The sequence below is a fragment of the Bos mutus genome, chromosome 14, assembly GCF_027580195.1.
Source record: "Bos mutus isolate GX-2022 chromosome 14, NWIPB_WYAK_1.1, whole genome shotgun sequence".
NCBI lineage: Eukaryota > Metazoa > Chordata > Mammalia > Artiodactyla > Bovidae > Bos > Bos mutus.
The window spans coordinates 38,795,339-38,821,108 of record NC_091630.1 but is presented as its reverse complement, the minus strand read 5'-3'; the positions used below and the strand labels follow the sequence as shown (position 1 = coordinate 38,821,108).

General features: G+C 40.5%; 1 protein-coding gene across 1 annotated transcript in view; it reads right to left on the bottom strand.

The window, feature by feature from the left end:
• The window catches only part of TPD52 (tumor protein D52), a 131,041-nt gene that overhangs the window by 25,023 nt on the left and 80,248 nt on the right, over positions 1–25,770 (bottom strand). The window contains exon 2 of the mRNA XM_070382210.1: positions 7,282–7,397. Within this exon, the coding sequence (XP_070238311.1) occupies positions 7,282–7,397 (116 nt within the window). The remainder of the gene's footprint in view (positions 1–7,281; positions 7,398–25,770) is intronic.

Genomic DNA, 25,770 nt, shown 5'->3' with positions numbered 1-25,770 from the left:
GGGAAAGAATAACTTTATCCCACAAATGGTGCTGGGACAACTGAATTTGCATATGCAAAAGAATGCAGTGGGACCCCCAAGTCAGACCACATGTATTAAGATGGGTCAGAGAAATCCAAGTCAAAGAGCTAAACCATAAAACTTTAAGAAGAAAATAGAGAGGTAAATCTACATAATCTCAGATTAGGCAACATCTCTTAGATATGATACCTCAAGCACGAAAACCAAAAAACAAACCAATATCGTCAAATTTTAAAACTGATGTGCTTCAAAGGATACCATCATAAAAGTAAAAAGATAGCTAACAGAATTGGGAAAATGTTTTCAAATTACAAATCTGATAAGGGTCTAGCATGCAAAATATATTAAAAAAACATAGCTCAATAATAGAAAAGCAAATATCCAATTAAAATGGATAATGGATTTAAATAGACATTCCACCAAAGAAATATATAAATGACCAATAATCATATGAAAAGATCACCAATACCATTCATTCGTAATTAGAAAAGTTCAAATAAGACACCACTTCATCCCTACTAGTATGGTGTTCAATAATCAGTAAGACAAACAATACCAATAAGACAAATAATATCAAGCACTGACAAGGGTGTAGAGAAATTGAAACCCTCATACACTGCTGATTGGAATGCACAATTGCACAGTTTGGCAGCAAAATAGCATGACAGTTCCTCAAAAAGTTAAACATGGAGTTGCCATATCCACAATTTCATTCCTAGGTACAAAACAGGAGAACTGAAAACATATGTTCACCCAAAAACCTGTACATGAATGTTCAGAGAAGTATTACTCATGACAGTCAAAAAGTGGAAACAATCTAAGTGTCCAACAGCTAATGAATGGATAAACAAAATGTGGTGTATACTTTCACAATAGAACATTATTCAGCCATAAAAAGGAATGAAGTACTGATAGGTACTACAACATTGATGAACCTTGGAAACATTATATTAAATGAAAGAAGGCTGTCACAAAAGACCACGTGTTGTTTGATTCCATTTATAAGAAATCCCTTGAACAGGCAAATCTATGGAAACAGAAAGTGGATTAGTGGCTGCCAGGGACTGGGGCAGGGAGGACTGGGGTGAACACTGGCGGGAACAGGATTTCTTTGAGGGTGAGGAAATGTTTTAGAATTAGATAGTACTGATACTTGTATAAACTTGTGAATATACAATGAACTATACACATTAAAAGAATGAAATTTAATGTAAATTACATCTCAAAAAGAAGTTAACAAAAATGGATGGAGGAGATTTTTATCTCTTAATTTCTACAACTATTTCAAGCAGTAACTCTAACATAAAAAACAGAAAATTATCAGGTTTTAAATAAGAGTGCTGGAGTGGAATGCCATTTCCTTCTCCAGGGGATCTCCCGACCCAGGAATCAAATCCAGGTCTCCCGCACTGCAGGCAGATGCTTTACCATCTGAGCTACCAGGGAAGCCCCAAATGATTTTATTACATCTAATTATTAGGATCATTATTATCATATTTTATTATGATAGCATAATCTATATATGATGAGAGGTAAAGTAAGAGTATGGGCTTCCATGGTAGCTCAATGGTAAAGAATCTGCCTGTGATAGAGGAGCCACAGGAGATTCAGGTTTGATCCCTGGGTCAGGAAGATCCCCTGAAAAAGGGAATGGCAACCTTCTCCAACATTCTTGCCTGGAGAATCACATGGACAGAGGAGCCTGGCAGGCTAAAGTTCATAGGGCTGCAAAGAGTTGGACATGACTGAAGAGACATAGCACACAAGCATGCAAAGAATATATCTTCCATATCTCATGGAGTTTTCATAAAAATTGTATAAATTTCTGATTGAGTATAAATACTATACAAATAAAAAAGTAAGCACACACATCAGAGTTCATGAGGACCTGGACACAAGACCCAATGTTGTAATGTAAGACCTCTGACCTTAATCTTCATAATTTTGGATTAGGCAATGGTTTCTGACAAGTAACAACTAAAGCACAAGTCACTAAAGGAAAAACAAATTCAACTTCCTCAAAATTAAAAACTTGTGTGCTTCAAAGAGTGAAAAGGAAAACCTATAGAATGGGAGAAAGTGTTCACATAGCATATGTCTGATAACTTGTTAAATAACATTACATAATCCAATGGGAGATTTAGATCTCTGTTTTTTTCTCCGTCAAACCATAAAAACAGTAATATCTGCCTCATAACACTGTTATGAGGATTAATAAGAAAATGACTGTGAAGAGTTCAGCCACACAGCAAGTAGTGTGTGCTTGCCATGCAGCAATAGTCTGTGAATATTAGTTGCTATTACTATTAAGTTAATATCATTGATAATGAAATAATCATACTGAGGGCTGCAAGGATTTGGAAAAACTGTTCTCTCACATACTATGAGAAATCTTCTGGCTAGCGTTTTGGCTTTGTTGGTGTACATGGTAATGACTGTGTTCTTAACACCCAGTAGGCCCAGGGATTCTATTAATACTTCTAGGAATTTATTCTAAAGAACTAATGAAAGGACTTCCCTGGTGGCACAGTGGATAGGAATCTGTCTGCCAATGCAGGGGACATAGGTTCGATTCCTTGTCCGGGAAGATTCCACTCGCTACAGAGCAACTAAGCTCGTGCACCGCAACTACTGAAGCCGGTGTGCCTAGAACCTGTGCTCTGCAACAACAGGACCACCGCAGTCAACAGCCCAAGCACCACAACAAGGAGTAGCTCCTACTCACTGTAACCGGAGAAAGCCCAAGCAAAGCAACAAAGACCCAGCACAACCAAAAGTAATAGAATTTTAAAAAAGAACTAATTAAAGAGGTGCCTAAAGGATTATATGTATCTCCATCAAAATACTGTTTATAATAGCAAAAAAAGGAAATAACTGAAATGATATGCCCATTAATTAAATGATATGTCCATTAATTAAAAATGGGCTTGCAGCAATTTAAAAAACAGGCTATTCTACACCAATTTAAAATGAAATTGTAGGAGATCATTTACTGTCACAAAATTTTTTTGAAATTCAATTAAGTGAAGAAAAGTTATAAATGTGTATTCTGATGTCTTCTTAAAATACTGAAATGTTATAGCAATACACACATAGAAAAAAGTCTGCAAACAGATAATCTAAAACTTTTATGCTGTAAAGGTAATTTTGCTTTTCTTCAGTGCTTTTTGTTTTTACGATCAACATGTGCAACTTGTGTAAAAAGTATTTTTGTTTTCTCTTTTCAAAATAACAGTATTAGGCATGTACTAATACCAAATACTCTGTATTTTTCACTCTTACTCTCCTGATGGGGCTTATCACCAATCTGCCTTACCCATCCTATCCCCACCTAGTTTATAAAAGCTGATGTAAAGAGGTAGATAGAACAAATAAGGAAACAGAAGATCTGAACACTATAAACCAACTATAAACAGAACACCTCACCCCAAAACAATAGAATACACCTTCTTTTCAAATGTACATGAAACATTCTCCAGGACAAAGCATATCATTAGGCAACAAAACAAATCTCAATAAATTTAAAATCATACAAAATATCTTGACCAACCATAATGGAATAAATCTAGAAACCAGAAACAAAAGGAAAACTAGAAAATTTATAAATTTATCCAGTTAAACAACATGCTCTTAAGCCACCAATGGGTCAAAGAAGAAATCAAAAAGAAATTAGAAAATACTTTGAGACAAATGAAAACAAATACACAACATATTAAATCTTATGAAATGTAGTAAGAATAGTGCTCAGAGGGAAATTTATAGCTGTAAATGCCTACATTAAAAAATAATATTTCGAATCGATAACCTAACTGTACACTCTTACAGAATTAGGAAAAGAAGAGCAAACTAAAGCCAAAGCTAACAAAAAGAAAGGAATTAAAGATTAAATTAAAGATTAAAGATAAACAGAATAAAGAACAGAAAATCAATAGTGAAAAATCAATGAAATCAAAGCTGTTCTTTAGAAAGAACAATGCAATTGGCAAACCTCTAGTCAGACTGACAGAAGGTAAAAAAAAGGAAGATGCAAATAACTAAACTCAGAAATGAAAGTGGTGACAACACTACCAACCTTATAGAAATGAAAAGATTGTAAGAGAATATTATGAACAATTATATGCCAATAAACTAGATAACCTAAATGAAATGAATGAATTCCTAGAAATTCACAAAATGATTGAAACTGACCAAGAAAAAATAGACAGTCTGAACAGACTTATAACACATAAAAAGACTGAATGAATAATTAAAAATTTCCCAACAAATAAAAGTTCAAAACAAGAAGGCTTCATTGGTGAATTCTACTAAACACTTAAAGAAGAATTTAAGCCAATCCTTCTCAAATTCTTCCACAAAAGAGAATGGAAAACTTCCATTCCAAGAGGCCAGCCATTACCATGATACAAAAAGCAGACAAAGATATAAGAAAAGAAAATTGCAAGTGGATCTCTCATGAATATAGGTGCAATAATACTTAGTAAAATACCAGCAAACCAAATCCAAAACCATATTAAAAGGATTATACATCAAGGCCTAGAATACATACACCTAGGATAAAGTGGAATTTATTCTAGGAATGTAAGGATGATGCAAAATATGAAAATCAATTAATGTAATATACCATATTAATAGAATGAAGGGAAAAAATGCACGATCATCTTAATAAGTGAAGAAAAGCATTTGACAAAATCCAGGACCCTTTCATGATAAAAACACCAAACAAACTATGAATAGAAGGGAACTTCCTTAATATGAATAAGCGTATTTATAAAAACCAAGAGTTATCATCACACTGAATGATGAAAGACTGAAAGTATTTCCCCTAAGACTAGAAACAAGACAAGGATGCTCACTTTCACCACTGTCATTCAACATAGAACTGGAGGTTTCAGCCAGAGCAATAGAGAAGAAAAATAAATAAAAGCCAACTAAAATGGAAAGGAAGAGTAAAACTACTTTTGACTGCAGATAACATTATGTTATATAGAGAAAATTCTTAAATAATTCACAAAAAATTTAATAGAGCTAATAAGCAAGTTCAGCAATGCTGCAGGATATAAGATTAATATGCAAACTTCAGTTGTATTAATATTTCTACACAGTAGCAATGAAAAATCTAAAAGTAAATTAAGAAAATTCTGTTTATAATCACATCAAAAGAATAAAAAAAACTTCAAAATAAAGGTAACTAAGGAAGTATAAGACTTGTGCCCTGAAAACTACAAAACATTGCTAAGCTAGAGAAGACCTAAATAAGTGGAAAGACACTCCATGTTCATGGATTGTGAGATTTAATATTGTTAAGATGATTACAATCTTATTGTATTGTAATAATACAATACTCCCCCAAATCAACCCTTAGATTCAGTAATAATCCTATCTAAATCCCAATGGCATTTTTTGGTGTGTGGGGGAAGTGTAGATTCTAAAAATTAATATAGAATTGCATGAGACTTTAAACAACAATTTTGACAAAGGAGAAAAAGGTGAAAAGGTCATACTTCTCGATTTTAAAACTTACTACAAAGTTATAGTAATCAAGAATGTGGTACTCTCAGGAGGACAGACATATAGATGAATATATCAGAATTGAGAATCCAGAAATAAACCTTTACATATACACGAACTGATTTTTGACAAGGATGCCAAGAGCATTCACTGATAGTCTCTTCAATGAATGGTACTAAAAAACCTTCACATGTGAAAGAATGAAATTGAACCCTACCACAAACCACATATAAAAATTAACTCAATGGACCACAGGCTTAAATATAAGCTTTAGAAGAAAATATTGTGTAAATCTTTATGATCTAGTTTTGGAAATGGATCCTTAGATATAATGCTAAAAGAGCAAGCAACTAAAGAAAAAAAAAATTGGACTTCATCACAGAATTTAAAACTTTTGTGCATTATGACAGGATGAAGAAAGTGAAAAGAATGTATGGAATGGGAGAAAATATTTGCAGTTAATATATCTGATAAAGGATCTAGTATCCAAATATATAAAAAGCTCTTCTACCTCAACAACAAAAAGACAAATAATGTTTTATAAATGTGGGAAAGGATTTGAATAGACTTTCTCCAAAAAAGGTATGTAAATGACTAATATGCCCAGGAAAAGATGCTCAATATCTTATTCATTAGTGAAATACAAACCAAAAGCACAACAGGATACCATTTTACAGTCACTAAGGCGGCTATAATCAAAAAGACTGAAAATAAAAAACGTGGCAAGGATGTAGAGAAGCTGGTGATGGAATGTAAAATGGCAACCCTGCTGTGAAAACAGCTTGGCAATTCTGGAAAACAAAAGTTAAACATGGAATTACCATGTGATGAGCAATTCTACTTCTGGGTATATCCCAAAGGAATTGGAAATGGGTATTCAAACAAGTACTTTTACACAAATATTCCTTAGCTCAGTATCTACAATAGTTAAAAGGTCGAAACCACCCAAATAACCACTCAACAGATGGACAGATAAACAAAATATAATAGATACATACAAGAGAATATTATTCAGCCATTAAAAAGCAGTGAAGTACCAATACAAGCTCAACAAGAATGAACCTCGAAAATATTATGCTAAATGAACCAAGTCAGATACCAGAAATCACATGCTAAGTGACTGCATTGGAATGAAATATCCAGAATAGTTAAATCCGTAGAGAGAGAAAGCAATTAGTTGTTGCCAGGGAATGAGGGAGGGAAGAGTGGGCATGCCAGCTTAGTGAGTATGGGGTCTCCCTTGGACGTGATAAAAATGTCTGGATAGAAATGACAGTTGCATAACATCGTGAGTTTGCTAAATGCTACTCAGCTGTACACTTTGAAATGGTTGATTTAAAAAAAAATTTTTAAAAGAGGAAGGGAGAGAGTGAGGAATGGAAAGAAAATTCAAAGAACTTCTATCCACAACATTGCCAAAGGTAGAAAGAAGTCACCAAAGCAACTGAAAGAAGTGCATCAGGGCTAGTGAGGTCACTTAAAAGACATTCACTAGCGGCCCTCATCCATTTCCGACTTCACACTCTACTTCTCAGACCCACTTTACCCATAAATACCCTTCCTCGTATTAAAAACCAACTGGTCTCACATGTTCCCATTTCCTCCTCCTCACTCCAGCTCTCTAGGGTGAGTAAACACACATTGCTTTCTCTCCCCTGAAACTGACTATATAGTATCACCAGGTACTTTAGAAAAACAAATAATGACATATTTTAAGTGCAAAACGAAGCTCCAGAAGGATGGCTCCTTTACCTTTGCAAGTTCTCTTCTCAGCTCCTCTCGCTCCTCCTCTGACAGAGTCTCGGTGGCACCAATCGTGGCAGCAACATCTTCCCCTTCCTCAGGTACTGGGTCTGTTCTCAGCAGACCTTGTTGAAGACAAAAAAAAAAAAAGTTTGTAAAGTATGAAAGCTAAGTAAAATTTTCCTTTGGACTCCTTCACAGCCCCAGCCAGAAGAAAGCCAATGAGGTAAGTGCCATATCTCATCTTCCTGCTTTCAAAAGGCCTGGCTCTCCTAGGAAAGGACAAGGGGAAAAAAAAAAAAAAAACAACTTATGAGGTAACTACTAAAACCCACCAAATTACACTCTTTCAAAATAGGAATTTAGAAAATACAGCATTCTCTCAGCTTCTGTTCATTTCTCCAGTCACAATATACTTACTACAAAGCAGAAGAGTTAAGAGACCAAGAATGAGATCTTGCCAAGACTTTAAATGCTTAACTAGTAAATCAGCATGACTAATATTCACAGAAGGAGACTGTAAATGTCTTTAGCTTCCTCTACTAGTCAGATTTAACTCTTACAGCCTCAGTGAAGAATAGCCTAAAGAAAGTGTATTCCATTTCTTTCCCTAGTGGAAGTGGGAGACATCTTCTTGTAACTTTTAAAAAATATGTTTCATCCACTCCAGGCAAGAGAATTCCACAGACAGAGGAGTCTGGCAGACTACAGTCCATAGGGTCACAAAGAGTCGGATATGACTGAAATGACTTAGCATGCACGCACTCATCCACTCAAATTTCATGAACAAGCTTACGGTTGCCAGAGGGAAGGAAAAGGGAAAAGGATAATTTGGGAGTTTGGGATGGACATGTACACACTGCTTTATTTACAATGGATAAACAACAAGGGCCTACTGTATGGCACATGGAACTCTACTCAGTGTTATGTGGCAGCCTGGATGAGAGGGGAGTTTGGGGGAGAATGTATATATATATGTATGACTGAGTCCCTTCCCTGTTCACCTGAAACCATCACAACACTGTTAATCAGCTGCACCCCAATACAAAATAAAAAGTTTAAAATATAAAATTAAAAAAATATGCCTCATCCAGATAACCCTTTAGAATAAAATCCTAATTTATATGCACACGTGCTAAGTCACCAAATCATATCCAACTCTTTGCAACCCCAGGGACTGCAGCCTGCCGGGCTCTTCTGTCCAGAGCATTTTCCAGGCAAGAATACTGGAGTGGGCTGCCATTTCTACTCCAGGGGATCTTCCCAATCCAGGGCTTGAACCCAAGTCTCTTGCACTGGCAGGCAGATTCTTTACCACTGAGCCACCAGGGAAGCTCCTAATTTATCTACGGTTGGCCAAAAAGTTCTTCCGAGTTTTTCTGTAACATCTTATAGAACAATCCAAATGAACCTTTTGGCAAACACAATATATTCAGAAAAATGACCAACACCCATAAAGAAGCTTTCTACATCATTTAAGACCAATCCTGCCACACCCACTGCCCTGAAATAACAGCCAGTGTCTACCCATCCACCAGAAAGAATTCTGTATTTCCAGAGGGCAGCCAGGGAGGCACCTGACTCTCAGCAACTCCCTCTTCTTCTGCCCAAACAACCAAGTACAAGGCTAAGGGCAAGTTCAGTGAGGCCCCTGAACCTTAGGTGCAGAATTTACGAGGGCAGTTAATTCAATATAAATAATTTTAATATTTTAATGCAACATTTTTAAAAAAATAAAAGTTAATTCAAAGAGTCCATGATGAACAAAATATCAAATTCTTAAACAGATAGGCTCAGTATGGCTGATTTTTCCTTTTTCCTCAGGTTCCAAGAGTGGCTTATCATAACACTGTTTCAGATCTTGTCTTTATTTAAAATGTTAGTATTTTGTTCATCATGCATGGATGCTTAGTCACATCTGACTCTTTGTGACCCCATGGACTGTGGCCTGCCAGGCTCCTCTGTCCATGAGATTCTCCAGGCAAGAATACTGTAGTGGGTTGCTATGCCCTCCTCCAGATCTTTTGGATCCAGGAATCAAACCCTCATCTCCTGCACTGCAGGCAGATTCTTTCTCACTGAGCCACAGGGGAAGCCCTTGTTCATCATGAATTTCTTCCATTTTAAATTTCTTAAAATAATGCATTAACAAAATATTTATCTGGACTGCAGAGCTTTTCGATGCCCCCTTAAATTTTACACCTGAAACAAGGCCTCGATCACCTTTCCATAGTCACTGTTTTGCCATCCATTTCCATGGTTTGGGATTTTCAGTCTCCTCTGACAATAGCTTTTTTTTTTTTAAGTCTGTATTGATTTTGTTATAATCTTGCTTCTGTTTTATGCTTTGGTCCTCTAGCCATGAGGCATGTGAGATCCCAGCTCCCCGACCAGGGATTGAACCTGCACCTCTTGCATTGGAAGGTGAAGTCTTAACCACTGGACCAGGAGGGAAGTCCCATGGCAAAAGCTTTTTTGCAGAGGGAACCAGGGAAAGGTCTCCTTCTCTTCCTGCTCTTCGCCTCTTTCCACCAGTAAGTGTTACAGTAATCATACCAGCCCCCACATCCACTTCTGGGAAGGGCTAGCTCAACCACAGTGGCAATGTGGCACCCGCCCAAAGCAAGATGCCAGGCAGCAGATGACAGACTTAGCAGGTGGGCAGAGATGAAGGAGAGAGAACAAGCCTGCTGTTCAACAAGCAGCAAGCACCATGGCAAGCCCAGAAGTATCCATCCCTATGTCCATACGTCCACTGAGTAAAAGGTACAAAGACACTTGCTCCCAGTCTATTGTATATTCACTGCACAATAGCAGTTGATAATTAAAATGACAACAATCAATAGCATAACAGTGCCTACCTGAAAGATGTTTACAGAATTGTTAAAGGCATAAAAGTAATACAAATAAAACAGTTCAAAAACTGGAGTGGTGAATAGGATATGATTAAGTCCTCTCATGCAGAAACGATGTGACAGCTACAGTCAGTGGATGGAAAGGCTCAATGAATAGTTGCTTCTGCAGGTCCCTCCAACATATCTGAAAACGGATTGCCCAAGTCATGATCAAAATCTTATCAAGTCACTCTCTGGCTTAAAGTGGTTCCTTTAGTGGTTCCCTGTTATTTTCAAGGCAAAATTCAACCCCATAGTTAGCACATAAACCTTACTGGACCCATCCCCTGATATCTGGCACTGGAAGCTGGAGCCAAATCAGACTCTGCCAAGATGCTGTACTATGTACAGTCAGAAACCACAGAGGAGGGAACTCCCTGGTGGTACAGAGGTTAGGACTCTGTGCTGTCACTGCTGAGGGCCTGATTTCAATCCCTGATCAGGGAACTAGGATCTCACAAGACTCATGGTGCAGCCAAAAAGAGAAAAAGAAACCACTGAGGACGGACCACGTATGCTTGCAAATGGATCCCATGTACCAGGTTATTAGAAAAAGAAGCTTAAGCAGGAGAATGGAAGAGAAGCATACAGGCAGCAATCGTACAAGGCAAGAGAGTAAGCACCACAACAGAGTTCAGTATGCTGCTGCTGCTAAGTCACTTCAGTCGTGTCCGACTCTGTGCGACCCCGTAGACAGCAGCCCACCAGGCTCCCCCATCCCTGGGATTCTCCAGGCAAGAACACTGAGGTGGGTTGCCATTTCCCTCTCCAATGCATAAAAGTGAAACGTGAAAGTGAAGTCGCTCAGTCATGTCCGACTCTTCTCGACCCCATGGACCGCAGTCTACCAGGCTCCTCCGTCCATGGGATTTTCCAGGCAAGAGTACTGGAGTGGGGTGCCATTGCCTTTTCTGAGAGTTCAGTATAAACATCCTTAATTTTATTTTTAATGTAATGTTTTGCTCAGATGTCTCAAGTTCACTAGGATGCAACAAAGCCCAACTAAACTCAGGTGCTAAACTTACCTTAAATAACAAATATTCTTTTGTGTTTTTAATAAACACTATTTTGTAAATCTGCTTATGGGGGATGATGATAATAATAATATCTAATAATGCTTTATGAATAACTGTTCAATTCCAAAAATAATCTAAGATGATTCTATTAATACTAATCAAGAATTTAGTTGAACTACCAGGGAAAATAAGTGGCTCAGGAAACGGGGTTCTGGGATTGTCCACAGTTAGCTTTGGGACTACCAAAATGACCTTGAGATTTTATGCTCACAGTCTAAGAAAGCTAGTAATTACATGTCTGTTTTTATCATATTAGCCTGTAGGTGGCAGCAAATTATCAACATTAGAATTTAAAGATGAGGTTTGTTTTATGATCAACTAGGGAAAAAACTGGAAATTAAGGACATGCAGGAAGAACAGAAAGACAGATACAGAAATCATCTGAAAAAACCTAACAATCATGATTTAGGAAAATTAATAATAACCACAGCCACTGCCACAAAGTGCATTTTATTTACATCCAAATTTGAGCTGCTGCTGCTGCTAAGCTGCTTCAGTCATGTCTGACTCTGTGCAACCCCACAGACGGCAGCCCACCAGGCTCCTCTGTCCCTGGGATTCTCCAGGCAAGAACACTAGAGTGGGTTGCCATTTCCTTCTCCAATGGATGAAAGTGAAAAGTGAAAGTGAAGTCACTCAGTCGTGTCCGACTCTTAGTGACCCCATGGACTACAGCCCACCAGGCTCCTCAGTCCATGGGATTTTCCAGGCAAGAGCACTGGAGTGGGTTGCCACGGCCTTCTCCGAAATTTTAGCTCAGTGGTCCTAATACATTACATCATCTACGTTAACACTTGTGAGACAAGGATCACCATCACCATTTACAGATGAGGAAACTGAAGCTTCAGATCAGATCAGATCAGATCAGTCGCTCAGTCGTGTCCGACTCTTTTCCACCCCATGAATCGCAGCATGCCAGGCCTCCCTGTCCATCACCAACTCCCGGAGTTCACTCAGACTCACATTCATCGAGTCAGTGATGCCATCCAGCCATCTCATCCTCTGTTGTCCCCTTCTCCTCCTGCCCCCTTTCCCTCCCAGCATCAGAGTCTTTTCCAATGAGTCAACTCTTCCCATGAGGTGGCCAAAGTACTGGAGTTTCAGCTTTAGCATCAGTTCTTCCAAAGAAATTCCAGGGCTGATCTCCTTCAGAATGGACTGGTTAGATCTCCTTGCAGTCCAAGGGACTCTCAAGAGTCTTCTCCAACACCACAGTTCAAAAGCATCAATTCTTCAGCGCTCAGCCTTCTTCACAGTCCAACTCTCACATCCATACATGACCACAAGAAAAACCATAGCCTTGACTAGACGAACCTTTGTTGGCAATGTCTCTGCTTTTGAAAATGCTATCTAGGTTGGTCATAACTTTCCTTCCAAGGAGTAAGCGTCTTTTGATTTCAAGGCTGCAGTCACCATCTGTAGTGATTTTGGAGCCCCAAAAAATAAAGTCTGACACTGTTTCCACTGTTTCCCCATCTATTTCCCATGAAGTGATGGGACCAGATGCCATGATCTTCGTTTTCTGAATGTTGAGCTTTAAGCCAACTTTTTCACTCTCCACTTTCACTTTCATCAAGAGGCTTTTGAGTTCCTCTTCACTTTCTGCCATAGGGTGGCATCATCTGCATATCTGGGGTTATTGATATTTCTCCCGGAAATCTTGATTCCAGCTTGTGTTTCTTCCAGTCCAGCGTTTCTCATGATGTACTCTGCATAGAAGTTAAATAAGCAGGGTGACAATATACAGCCTTGACGAACTCCTTTTCCTATTTGGAACCAGTCTGTGGTTCCATGTCCAGTTCTAACTGTTGCTTCCTGACCTGCATACATATTTCTCAAGAGGCAGATCAGGTGGTCTGGTATTCCCATCTCTTGAAGAATTTTCCACAGTTTATTGTGATCCACACAGTCAAAGGCTTTGGCATAGTCAATAAAGCAGAAATAGATGCTTTTCTAGAACTCTCTTGCTTTTTCCATGATCCAGCAGATGTTGGCAATTTGATCTCTGGTTCCTCTGCCTTTTCTAAAACCAGCTTGAACATCAGGAAGTTCACGGTTCACATATTGCTGAAGCCTGGCTTGGAGAATTTTGAGCATTACTTTACTAGCGTGTGAGATGAGTGCAGTTGTGCGGTAGTTTGAGCATTCTTTGGCATTGCCTTTCTTTGGGATTGGAATGAAAACTGACCTTTTCCAGTCCTGTGGCCACTGCTGAGTTTTCCAAATTTGCTGGCATATTGAGTGCAGCACTTTCACAGCATCATCTTTCAGGATTTGGAATAGCTCAACTGGAATTCCATCACCTCCACTAGCTCTGTTTGTACTGATGCTTTCTAAGGCCCACTTGACTTCACATTCCAGGATGTCTGGCTCTAAGTCAGTGATCACACCATCGTGATTATCTGGGTCGTGAAGATCTTTTTTGTACAGTTCTTCTGTGGATTCTTGCCATCTCTTCTTAATATCTTCTGCTTCTGTTAGGTCCATACCATTTCTGTCCTTTATTGAGCCCATCTTTGCATGAAATGTTCCTTTGGTATCTCTGATTTTCTTGAAGAGATCCCTAGTCTTTCCCATTCTGTTGTCTTCCTCTATTTCTTTGCATTGATCGCTAAAGAAGGCTTTCTTATCTCTTCTTGCTATTCTTTGGAACTCTGCATTCAGATGTTTATATCTTTCCTTTCCTCTTTTGCTTTTCACTTCTCTTCTTTTCACAGCTATTTGTAAGGCCTCCCAAGACAGCCATTTTGCTTTTTTGCATTTCTTTTCCATGGGGATGGTCTGGATCCCTGTCTCCTGTACAATGTCATGAACCTCCGTCCATAGTTCATCAGGCACTCTATCTATCAGATCTAGGCCCTTCAATCTATTTCTCACTTCCACTGTATTATCATAAGGGATTTGATTTAGGTCATACCTGAATGGTCTAGTGGTTTCCCCTACTTTCTTCAATTTAAGTCTGAATTTGGCAATAAGGAGTTCATGATCTGAGCCACAGTCAGCTCCTGGTCTTGTTTTTGCTGACTGTATAGAGCTTCTCCATCTTTGGCTGCAAAGAATATAATCAATCTGATTTCAATGTTGACCATCTGGTGATGTCCATGTAGAGAGTCTTCTCTTGTGTTGTTGGAAAAGGGTGTTTGTTATGACCAGTGCATTTTCTTGGCAAAACTCTATTAGTCTTTGCCCTCCTTCATTCTGTATTCCAAGGCCTAATTTGCCTGTTACTCCAGGTGTTTCTTGACTTCCTACTTTTGCATTCCAGTCCCCTATAATGAAAAGGACATCTTTTTTGGGTGTTAGTTCTAAAAGGTCTTGTAGGTCTTCACAGAACCGTTCAACTTAAGCTTCTTCAGCGTTACTGGTTGGGGCACAGACTTGGATTACTGTGATACTGAATGGTTTGCCTTGGAAATGAACAGAGATCATTCTGTTGTTTTTGAGATTGCATCCAAGTACTGCATTTCGGACTCTTTTATTGACCACGATGGCCACTCCATTTCTTCTGAGGGATTCCTGCCCGCAGTAGTAGATATAATGGTCATCTGAGTTAAATTCACTCATTCCAGACCATTTCAGTTCGCTGATTCCTAGAATGTCGACATTCACTCTTGCCATCTCTTGTTTGACCACTTCCAATTTGCCTTGATTCATGGACCTGACATTCCAGGTTCCTATGCAATATTGCTCTTTACAGCATCGGACCTTGCTTCTATCACCAGTCACATCCATAGCTGGGTATTCTTTTTGCTTTGGCTCCATCCCTTCATTCTTTCTGGAGTTATTTCTCCACTGATCTCCAGTAGCATATTGGGCACCTACTGACCTGGGGAGTTTCTCTTTCAGTATCCTATCATTTTGCCTCTTCATACTGTTCATGGGGTTCTCAAGGCAAGAATACTGAAGTGGTTTGCCAAACTGAAGCTTACAGAGGTTAAATAACTTCCCCATGGTAACATACCTGAATACATGGTGGACAGGATTGTGAACCTGAACATTTTAATTGAAAGCATATGCTTTAAATCACTGATTGTACAAAACACAAATAAAGACAAAAGTAGGGGGCTGAAGGTCAGACTTGGAAGATACCTAGAACCAGTAATAAATAAAAATGTAGAATAGATCAAAAGCAGTCTTTTCATCATTTCTGATCACAGTTTCCCCAAGCCTGGGAATCCAAATTTTGCCTTAAATGAATTTCTAGGTATTATCTATCCTATTTTGTACATGTTCAGTAAGAGTATATAACTGGATAACCAATCAGGAAGTACTATATAGAACAGGGAACTCTGCTCAGTATTACGTAACAACATAAATGGGAAAAGAATTTATAAAAGAATATATGTAACTGAATCAGTTTGCTGTACATCTGAAACTAACACAACATTGTTAACTGTACTCCAGCATAAAATAAAAAGTTTAAAAAAGAGGGGTGAGAGTATATATTGCAGAGGTAGAATCTGGCATTTGGGAAATTCTCATTCATATCATAGAAGTTGGGAAATGGAAACGCTCTAAAGATTACTGAGAACTGAATAATTCAAAAAATCCATATTTGATCATTAATTTTAATGTTTCTCCTCAGAGTCTGACAGAGATCTATTTTTAAAAGACGGAATAAGCAGGAGAGAAAATACGACATATTTATTGAGGTCTAATACACTAGCCACTGTGACCAGAGATTTAAACAGGTACACGTTATCTAAAACACACACACACTCTTACAACCATCACCCAATGAGACAAGTAGTATTTATCCCCATTAGGAAACTGAGCCCCGCTGAGGTTCAGTAATGTGCCCAGAGTTGCAGAAATTGAAACACAGGTCTTTCTGACTTTAAATTCTTGCTCCTTCATGTATATTTTTCTTAGAGAAACTCCAAAGAGCTGGGAAGACAAAGAGCAGGTCAGAGGAAAACTGGAAGCAGAGGGCTTTTCACTTCATTGAGGCTGTGAGAACACAAGGGGATGCCTGGCTTGAAAGTCACAGATGCCAATATTGAGCCCAAGTGACTGCAAATTAGTGATAATTTGTTCTGTCAGGTTATTACCATTTCAGCCACCTGCTTAATAATTCTTCTAGTTGTGCAAACAGATTGACAACCTGTCTTCAATTGCACACATGGGATCAACCCTAAAGAACTTCATCTGGGGAGAAGAGCCTGGATTCCACGCACAGGCGAACTGTTGGGAGATCCATGGCCAAGAGAGCAATGGAGACGAACCAGAAGGAGCGCTCCTTTAAGTCCCAAGACACAACGTTTTCTTCTACATTTTACGTCTTCTTACTGGAGATCATTGTACAACCAACTGGCTAAGTGGTCCTTGTGGTATCATTGTTTATCACCTGCCTCTAGATGTGCAAACCTAGAAAACAAGGTCCTAATGTCACACCCTTATCTTTACACCTGAGGACTCATAGCACCCAGAACAAAGCGAATGTCTGTAAATACTTCATTTGAACTGACTTATTCGCTAAAGATTTGTTCAAACTAAGTTTCTCTTTTCTCTCCTCCCCTCCCTAAAGCCATCCATTTGCCACTTATTTCCCAAAGTTTCAACCAGGGAAGAAACTAGTTTTTTAAATAGAAATTTAGAACCTACCATTAAAGCTAAGCCAGGACTGAGAGCTTGGTGGGTACCTCTATGCTCAGCGTGGTGGGTGCAGCCCAGGCCACCCCAGAGTGGAACCCCTCACCTAAGCAGTTCTCTCTTCCCTCCAGTTCTTCATCTTTGACTGTTTTTTCCAGTTAAAGTCAACTGTTCCCCTTCAAGGCTTTCTATGATTATCACTTAAAACTTTTACAATCATCTTCACACAATTTTAAATCTGAAGATAATTTTAGATCATTTAAATTCACACATTTCATTGTGTAAACATAGGAAAGACAGGGCAGAGATTTTTAAAATCAGATCACGTTGTGGGTTGACTTGCATCTCCCCCCAAAAAAGATACATTCTACTTCCAACTCCCAGGACCCATAAACTATGTGTTTTTATTTGGCAACAGGGTCTTTGCAGATGTAATCAAGATAATATCATACTGGATTGGAGGGTGGAATGGGTTCTAACCCAATGACTGGTGTCCTTACAAGTAAAAGGAAGTTTGGATCAGTGACCCGGAGAGAACACTGTGTAAAGATCCAGAGCACACAGAGACCTGGTGTGATGCTGTAGGGCAGAGACTGGAGGGATGTAGCGCCAGTCAAAGCAAGCCAGGGGGCTTCCCTGGTGGCTCAGTGATAAAGAATCTACCTGCCAACGCAGGAGGCGTAGGTCCAGGATCTACGTAGATCTCTGGTCCAGTAAGATCCCACATGCCACCAAGCAACTAAGCCCATGCACCACAACTATGGAGCCTGTGCTCTAGAGCCTGGGAGTCCCAACTACTGAGCCCACCTGCCACAACTACTGAAGCCCGCGTGCTCCAGAGCCTGTGCTCCACAAGGACAGAAGCCACCGCAATGAGAGGCTCACACACCGCAACGAGAGAGTAGCCACCCACTCACTGCTACTAAGGAAAAGCCCGAGCAACAACGAGACGCAGCACAGCCAAAATAAATAAATTGTAAAAAAAAAAAAAAAAAAGACAGGGGTTACCAGCAGGAAGCTAGGAAAAGGCAAGGAAAGATTTCCCTGCAGGTGTCAGAGGGAGCACGGCCCCGCCAACACCTTGATTTTGGACTTCCAGCCTCCAAAACCATAGAGGTAATACATTTCTGTCATTTTAAGCCACTCAGTCTGGGGTACTTTGTCATGGTAGCCCTAAAGAACTGAGTTCCGGGAAAGTGAACCCCAAACCCATACCCTGTTTAAAAAATAAAAAGGCAATAATACCATCTAGCTCTCCGGGTTTTTATAAGAATGTTTTAAATGGTCATGAAATAAAAGGTGGGCACATACTCAATGTTCGATGAGTACCTGCCGTGACTCACTTTCCTGGTCCTACCAGTCATCCTGGCTATTTCCTCTCCTCTTCTCTTCCACGAAGCTTGACCCACAGGGCTCACTTCCTCACCTCCTATCACTCTCCAACCCCTCCTCCCCCTTCAGCTGAGGACAGTTCTCCATCAGGATCTCATTCGACAGCTCCAAGGTGCAAAGACTGAACCCCACTCTGAAGTCTCTGGTCCCCTGAGCCCTCCCCACCCCCTCACCCTCGCCAGGTTTTTTTCCTGCCTCTCTGAGATGTGGCTCTGTCTCCCTCTCTTCGAGTCCACTTCACACCCCACCTCTGATCCCACCCAACTCAGGCTGTCACCATGCTCTGCTTATAGATTCTTGCCCCAAAGCTCCGCGTTGGTCTCTGTCTCCTCCACTCCAATCACTATCCTGCCACCAGAGTGCGCTGTCTGAAACGTGACTGGGACTAGGGCACTCCTTCAATCCCTGTATGGCTGCCCACCCACTAGGAAAGCTCACTGCTCTTGACAATCTGGAGCCCACCGACTCCACCTCCTGCTCCTGTCCTCCTTGCCCCTCCCACACTCGGGGCTCTCACTGCATCTTCCAAATTGCAGTTCCTCTAGGGAATCATGTTTTACTGATTTTTTTCTTTAAAGGAATGTATTAACGCAAAGGGTAAGATAAAGTAAATGGCTTCCCACGTTATTTTTCCCAACTTTTTTATTATGGTAAAATATATAACATACCATTTACCATCTTAACCATCTGTTAATAACTTAATTTTTTAAACAACAAAAACATTGTGTATTGGGGTACAGCCGATTAACAACACTGTGATAGTTTCAGGTGAACAGTGAAGGGACTCAGCCATACATACACATGGATCCATTCTTCCCCAAACCCTCCTCCCATCCAGGCTGCCACATAACACTGAGTTGAGTTCCCCGTGCTGTACAACAGGTTTTTGTTGGTTATCCATTTTAAATAGAGCAGTGTGTACATGACCTTCCCAAAGTCCTTAAGACCACCTTCACCATCTCTTTTAGGATCATGCTCTCCTTTTTTCACGTCTCTGCGTATGTTAGTTTCTCTTCTTGAAACACTCTCCTTATTTCCAAGTCCCACTCATTTCAATAAAGGATTAGGAAAACTCTCCTGCTCCGGAGGAATTCTCTGGCCCTGGTGGCCTGGGCCCACTCTGGGCATAACACCCTCTGTGTACTGTCTACTGTACTTCGGAAGAGCTGGCTGGGCAGTTTTTGACCTGAGCACTGTGCTCTGATCCTGCAGCTTCAGCCCCACACAGAATGTGGTGCAGAGTGCCTGGAGATGCTCAACAACACTATCTGAATAAATGAATTGCAGGAAAGCACCCTCTGGAGTCAGGAAATGGCAGCCCACTCCAGTAATCAGGCCTGGGAAATCTCATGGACAGAGAAGCCTGGCGGGCTACAGTCCATGGGGTCACAGAAAGTTGGACTTGGCTCAGCGACTAAGCAAGAACAACAACAACCTCGTGAAGTCAGAGGGAGAGATAAGAATCCAGTTTCCCATCACAGTCTACCTTGCCTCTCATTATTTTATATATTTCATTCCCACTTCACTGTTCTCACCTAAAAAGGTTTTCTTATTTAAAACAAACACAAAATGTCACTTTCTGTAGAAATACAACTCTGTTTAATGCATAATCTATCCAAAGATTGTTAGCATTCGAAGCAGGGCTCCTACCTTCATGTGACAGAGGCGTGTACACAGCAAACACACTGTGGTCAAATAGGTGGGGCGCCGATGATAACAGAGCAGGAATATAACATCAGCTATCCCCAAGAACAGTCAGTCAGGAGGGGAGAAGTTGCTGGAAGTAAGAGGAGTCTAAGATACTTGCTACTGAAGTGTGAATGTTAATACTCTCTACCCAAGAGAATTTGTAAGAGCATAATCAAGCCATAGAAGCTTCTCTGGAAAGTAAAACTGTATATACACCTCTCTTACAAATGGCAACCCACTCCAGTGTTCTTGCCTGGAGAATGCCATGGACGGAGGAACCTCATAGTCTATAGTCCATGGGGTCCCGAAGAGTCGGACACGACTGAGCGACTTCGCTTTCGCTTTACACAGTCTTAAAGAGGCAACAACAGCTTTAAGACAAGAGTAGGAATAAGAAACATCAGTCTCTGGGATTTTCTTTAAGCACATACAAGAAGAAATATGAGTTTCCCATTTTTTAACCTAAAGACACACAAACAATAAAGGAAAAACCACATAGTTCAAAATATCTTTAGTGGTTATACCCACAAAGATGACAAGATAAAAATGCTTCCCCTTAAAAGTCTGCACTTGAGGGCTTCCCTGGTATCTCAGTGGTAAAGTATCCACTGCCAGTGCAGGAGATGCAGGAGACACGGGTTCGATCCCTGATCTGAGATGATCCCACATGCCGAGGAGCAACTACGCCCATGAGCCACAACTACTGAACCCACACTCTAGAGCCTGGGAGCCGAAACTACTGAGTCCACAGGCCACAACTCCTGGAGCCCACGCACCCAAGGGCCCACACTCCACAACAACAGAAGTCACTGCAGCGGAAGCTTGCCCATCGCAACTAGAGAGCAGGCCCTGCTGACCACAACTACAGAAGAGACGCACATCAACAAAGACCCAGCACAGCCAAAAATAAATTCAAAAAATTTTTTTTGAAGTCTGCACTTGAGGCTCTAACTTTCTATGCCTTATTGTTTCCAGATGTGACAAAATCCAGAATGGGGAGGGAATACTTGGAAGTCCCCACTTCAAAGTGGTTCTCCTTAAGAGATCCTAAAAGCAAAGGATCCACTTAAGGCGAGGCTTTCCAACTGCTACATGATGGACATTTTGAGCAGGAAGGTTCTTGGTGGTGGGGGTGGGAGGGTGTTCTATCTGCGTCCCATGGGACATCTTGTGCACGTGCCCACTCCATGTCTGCAGCCACCCCTGTTACCCTGCACCCAGTGGTAACAACCAAAAGCATTTTGAAATCTTCTCTAGATATAGTCAGATGCCCCCGGATGGGTGGAGACCAAAAAGTCCCCACTGACTTCAGGCAATGGAGCCTCTGAAACCTGCTATTTGACTCTGATTATCTTCAGAAGAGAGAGATTAGGGAGCATGGGTCATATAACTGATACTCCTTAAGGCTGTTATTTTCTCATATTTGTTCATGGTAAAAACAGTAAAACCTCCGGAGAAAAAAATGAGAATAATTGTCATCAAGGTAACAAGGAATAAGAAAGCAGACAAAACTAGAGTCATTCCACTTTGAGGTGGGGAGGGTGCCCAGGAACTCAGGAGGTGAATTAGGCAGTGCCAGGGTCATCAAGGAGGAAATTCCTGCAGAAAGGAGGGAAGGCAGACAGCACTGACACAAAAGGGAGAAGACAGCTCTCGAGTCAGACAGACCACCCGTTCCGGGACTCAACTCTGAAAGTGGGGCCCCACACAGCTGTCAAGAGCCTGTCCAAAGAAAGGTCACTCTCCCCAAACTTCACCTGATAGATGAGTACAGGAGAAAGAAAAGATGGCAAAAGAACACATTATATTTTCAAATGTTTCATGTGCTCCTCCAGATATTCCTAAACTAATTTTTGAATCTCTTTCATCTTTAAAAAAAAGATAGAGAAAATCTTTAGCCATTATTTCAAGTCATCTGCTCCCTTGACACCAATCAAGTAAAACTATCCAAACTGGGTCACTCTATAAAAAGGGTGGCAGAAGATCAGCCATGGAGGAATCTGGGGACCCCCAGAGGGGAAGTCTTTAAATTTCCTCTGTAGGAACAAGAAGGTTCTACCGCTCTTCAGTTCTGCTCGGATTTTTTTCTGTAAACCCATATATTTACTATTTAAGACCTGGACAATCCTGAAAAGCTTTCAAGAAGTGATAACCCCTTTCCTAAAAAGAAGAGAGAATGACTCAGAGTCTAAATCAAAAAGGGGAATGAAGCAGAATGAAAAGGACTCTGAGCTAAAGAATTTCAATTTGATTTTCTTCAGGGTTCTTAGAGTTTCAAATATGACAGCATAAAACTAAAATGTCAGAGTTTTAAATGGCTCCTATTTCCTGAAATCACTAGAAATAACCAGAAGTTTTTAAAATATATATGTATATATATATATAAGCCAGGGCTTGCTTTATCTTTCTGCACATGAGAAAATCCTTAAGAGGAAGAATGAATCTACATAAATAACACTGAAAGTTATCCTTGTAAGTGTTCACAGACTGGAAAAGAGAACTCAACCAAGGACAACAGGAACAAGATGACTGTGCCGACTGCAGGGCAACATGGAAAGTTCAGGTCCAAGCAGCACATGAGGAATCAACTACCCACGTTAATCTTTTTTTTTTTTTTTAAGTCCACACTGCATGGTTTGTGGGAGTTTTACTTCCATGACCAGGGATTGAACCCAGGGCCTCAAGAGTGAGAACAGAGTTATAACAGCTGGACCGCCAGGGAATTCCCAACAAACTAGCCTACAGTAAGACCCTTGATCAAAGGAAAGGTTCCGCCTTGAATGATTAACCTATTCTATGATATCCGTTACTGGGCAGGTGCAGATTTCATGTGACCAAAAAACAAAGCACACACACACAAAACCACTGGCTTGAGAACTGAGGGGTGATGTTGAGTCCTGACTTGGGCTAAGCTTTGTGATTTGGGGACTTCACAACACCTGTCTTGGCCTCCATGTTCACATCTGTAAGATGATCTACAGAGTGATTTGGTCTTTGCCAGTTTCATTTCATCCATTCACTCACTCATTCATTCAACCAACAGATATTTGTAGAGCCACAGCTGTCAAGTGCTGTTCTAGGTGCTAAGGGAAAAGCAGTAAATGAAAGACCGACATCTCTAATGGAGCTTGTATTCCAGATTCTGAAATCAGTGTTTTTCAAACTATAGGCTGTGAAATCCTTTTAGCAGTAACAAATGAGCATCTTTAAAAGAAGAAACAGGAATAATATAAAATATCAGAGTATATCACACATAGTAAGGGTAAGTTCTGTTTCACAGACTCCTGCTTTAGCTATTGACATTTATATCTATGAAGGTTGTGGATCAAGAAGTACAAGGCATTTCTGAACATGGGCTGGTTGTACCAAGAGAGTTTTAACATCTCCGATAAAAGAATTTTTTTTGTTCCAGCCACTGGCCCTCATCCTGTCCTTCACTCAGATTGCTTGAGGAACATTCTGCCCAGAGATTAAATCTCTTTACCTTTTCATTTGCCCCATGATGGCATTTTGCATAAATATCAAAGACTATGCTTTTGAGATCAGTGTCCCCAGCCTTTTCTGAGTATGGTTCCCTTTAACATCAGTTCTTTTTGTGCACTACTTGTCTGCTGATCGGGAAAATTCAAAGTGGCCAATAGCCACGTAAGCTTTTAAATGGAGGGCATGGAAACCCACTCCAATATTCTTGCCTGGAGAAACCCCATGGACAGAGAAACCTGGAGGGCTATAGTCCACGGGGTGGCAAAGAGTTGGACACGACTGAGTGACTAAGCACACACAGCACATAATGTATGTATCTATCCTAAGAGCTCCTATCTAAAAATACAAAGGTTGCAAACACACAGAAGGCAGTATTCATTCCATCTACGCCTCCCACTTGATACTCAAAGAGATTTGCAGGCTTCTTGTGCCCCGAGGAGTCACAAGCACAAAAACTGGAGATTCCTGTTGTAGATCCCAGCTTTGATTTGCTTATTTCAGAATCACGATGTTCTTACCAAGTGACTGCTTACTGCGGTTTCTGTTTGGTTAATGTTCTCCCTCCCCTCAATCCTTTTTAAAAATTCACACAAACCAATAAAGGTGAGCACAACTGGATACATGAGTTTGTTTCTAGCTTAAAATCATTTTGTGTCTAATCCCATGAGCCCAAACTCCTACAAATTGCAACTAGACATTAGAGACGTAATTGTTCAAAATAGAGACACATCCACTGCTTCTGTTTTAACAGAAAACACCGAAAGGGTGGCAATTACTACAGCTGGGAAAAGGAAAGGAGGTGAAACAGAGATTCAAGAAGGGAGAGCCTTCCAATAAGCAGCAGAATCATCCTGGGAATTTCCAAGCCTTGCATGCTGATCACCGAGGTCTACCTGAGGCCAGGTCACTACAGTCCGGGCTCCCATGGCCCCGTGTCACTTAGGATTCTCTCTGTCCTTGAGCTCTAACTTCCTTCTGTGTACTGTTCTTGAAGCATTTCCTACACGTAGGACTGAGCAGTGAGGATCAAGGGAGTCATCCTCTGGGGACAGGCACAGGGCAGGATGTACTTTCTGCAGAGTCCATGGTGGACTGCAAGGCCAGGAAAGCGCAGCAAAAGACAGATTCCTGGCAATCCAGTTCCCGCAACAGACATCCAGCCGCTGCCTGCCAGTCCCCAACTTCTGGAGACCTGCTCAACCCAGTTATTGTCAACCTCTTCCCCTTCCTGGAAAACCAAACTACACCCCCAAAGGTGGCCACAGATTGTGAACAATGGTGACAGGAATGCTGCATGCTCTCTAAAATGTTTATAACTAGGGTTCATGCTGTAGCTTTTACTTTGTTTTTTTTTTTTTTTTTTCATTATCCACTTTTTAAGCTTAAGAAGAGTGAAATGTGACCTAATCTTCATTAAAAAGGGAAACATTAACTTCGAGGAAAATCTGCTTACTTCTCTGCAAGTCACAGAGGTTGTCTAACCGTCTCCAACCGTTAGCCGTAAAATGAGGGGATTGGCCTGGACATGGCTGAGGCAACTTCTAGCTTCATGCTGTTTGCTCATAAACTTCAGCTCTGCCCTGATGGTGGCTCCTGGCCTGCAGAACAATCTTCTAGCGGCACGTGGGAAGGATGCCTGCTCCCAAAGGCACAGTAGCTGCGAGTTCTTCTCTTACAATCTCTCACCTGTATAATGCAGGCAGCTCAGCCCTGGGCTTTGTGCCAACCTAGAGGGTGGGGTGCAGGTGGGAGGTTCAAGAGGGAGGTGACACATGTATACCTATGGCTGATTCATGCTGGTGGGTGGCAGAGACCCACACAATGTTGTAAAGCAATTATACTCCAATTAAAAATTTTTAAAACTTTTTTTTTTTTTTTAAGAATATCATTCAAGGAAAAAAAAAATCTCTCACCTGGGTCTTCCTGCACATTGCTCACAGTATTCCAAGCCCAAAACCTGGCCCGCTGTTAGCAGGACCTTGAATTTAGTCAGTGCTTCAGCTGCTTAAGCCTCATTTTCACAAAAATGAAATTGGGGATGCGGGTCCTTCCTAAATTAAATTACATAGGTGACCAGAAGAGAAGACCTCCAAATTCCCCCATTTTGGCTATTTATTAGGTCGATGAACTTAAGGTGATCAGAAGACCTCTAATGCCTATGCAAATAGGTCCACTATTACAAAATCTACTCAATATTCTGTGATATCCTTTATGGAAAAGGAATTTGAAAAAGAACAGATATATCTATATGTATAACTGAATCACTTTGCGGCACACCTGAGTCTAACACAGCATTGTAAAACCAACTATGCTGTGAGGTGCTGCGCTAAGTCACTTCAGTTGTGTCAGATTCTTTGTGGCCCTATGGACTG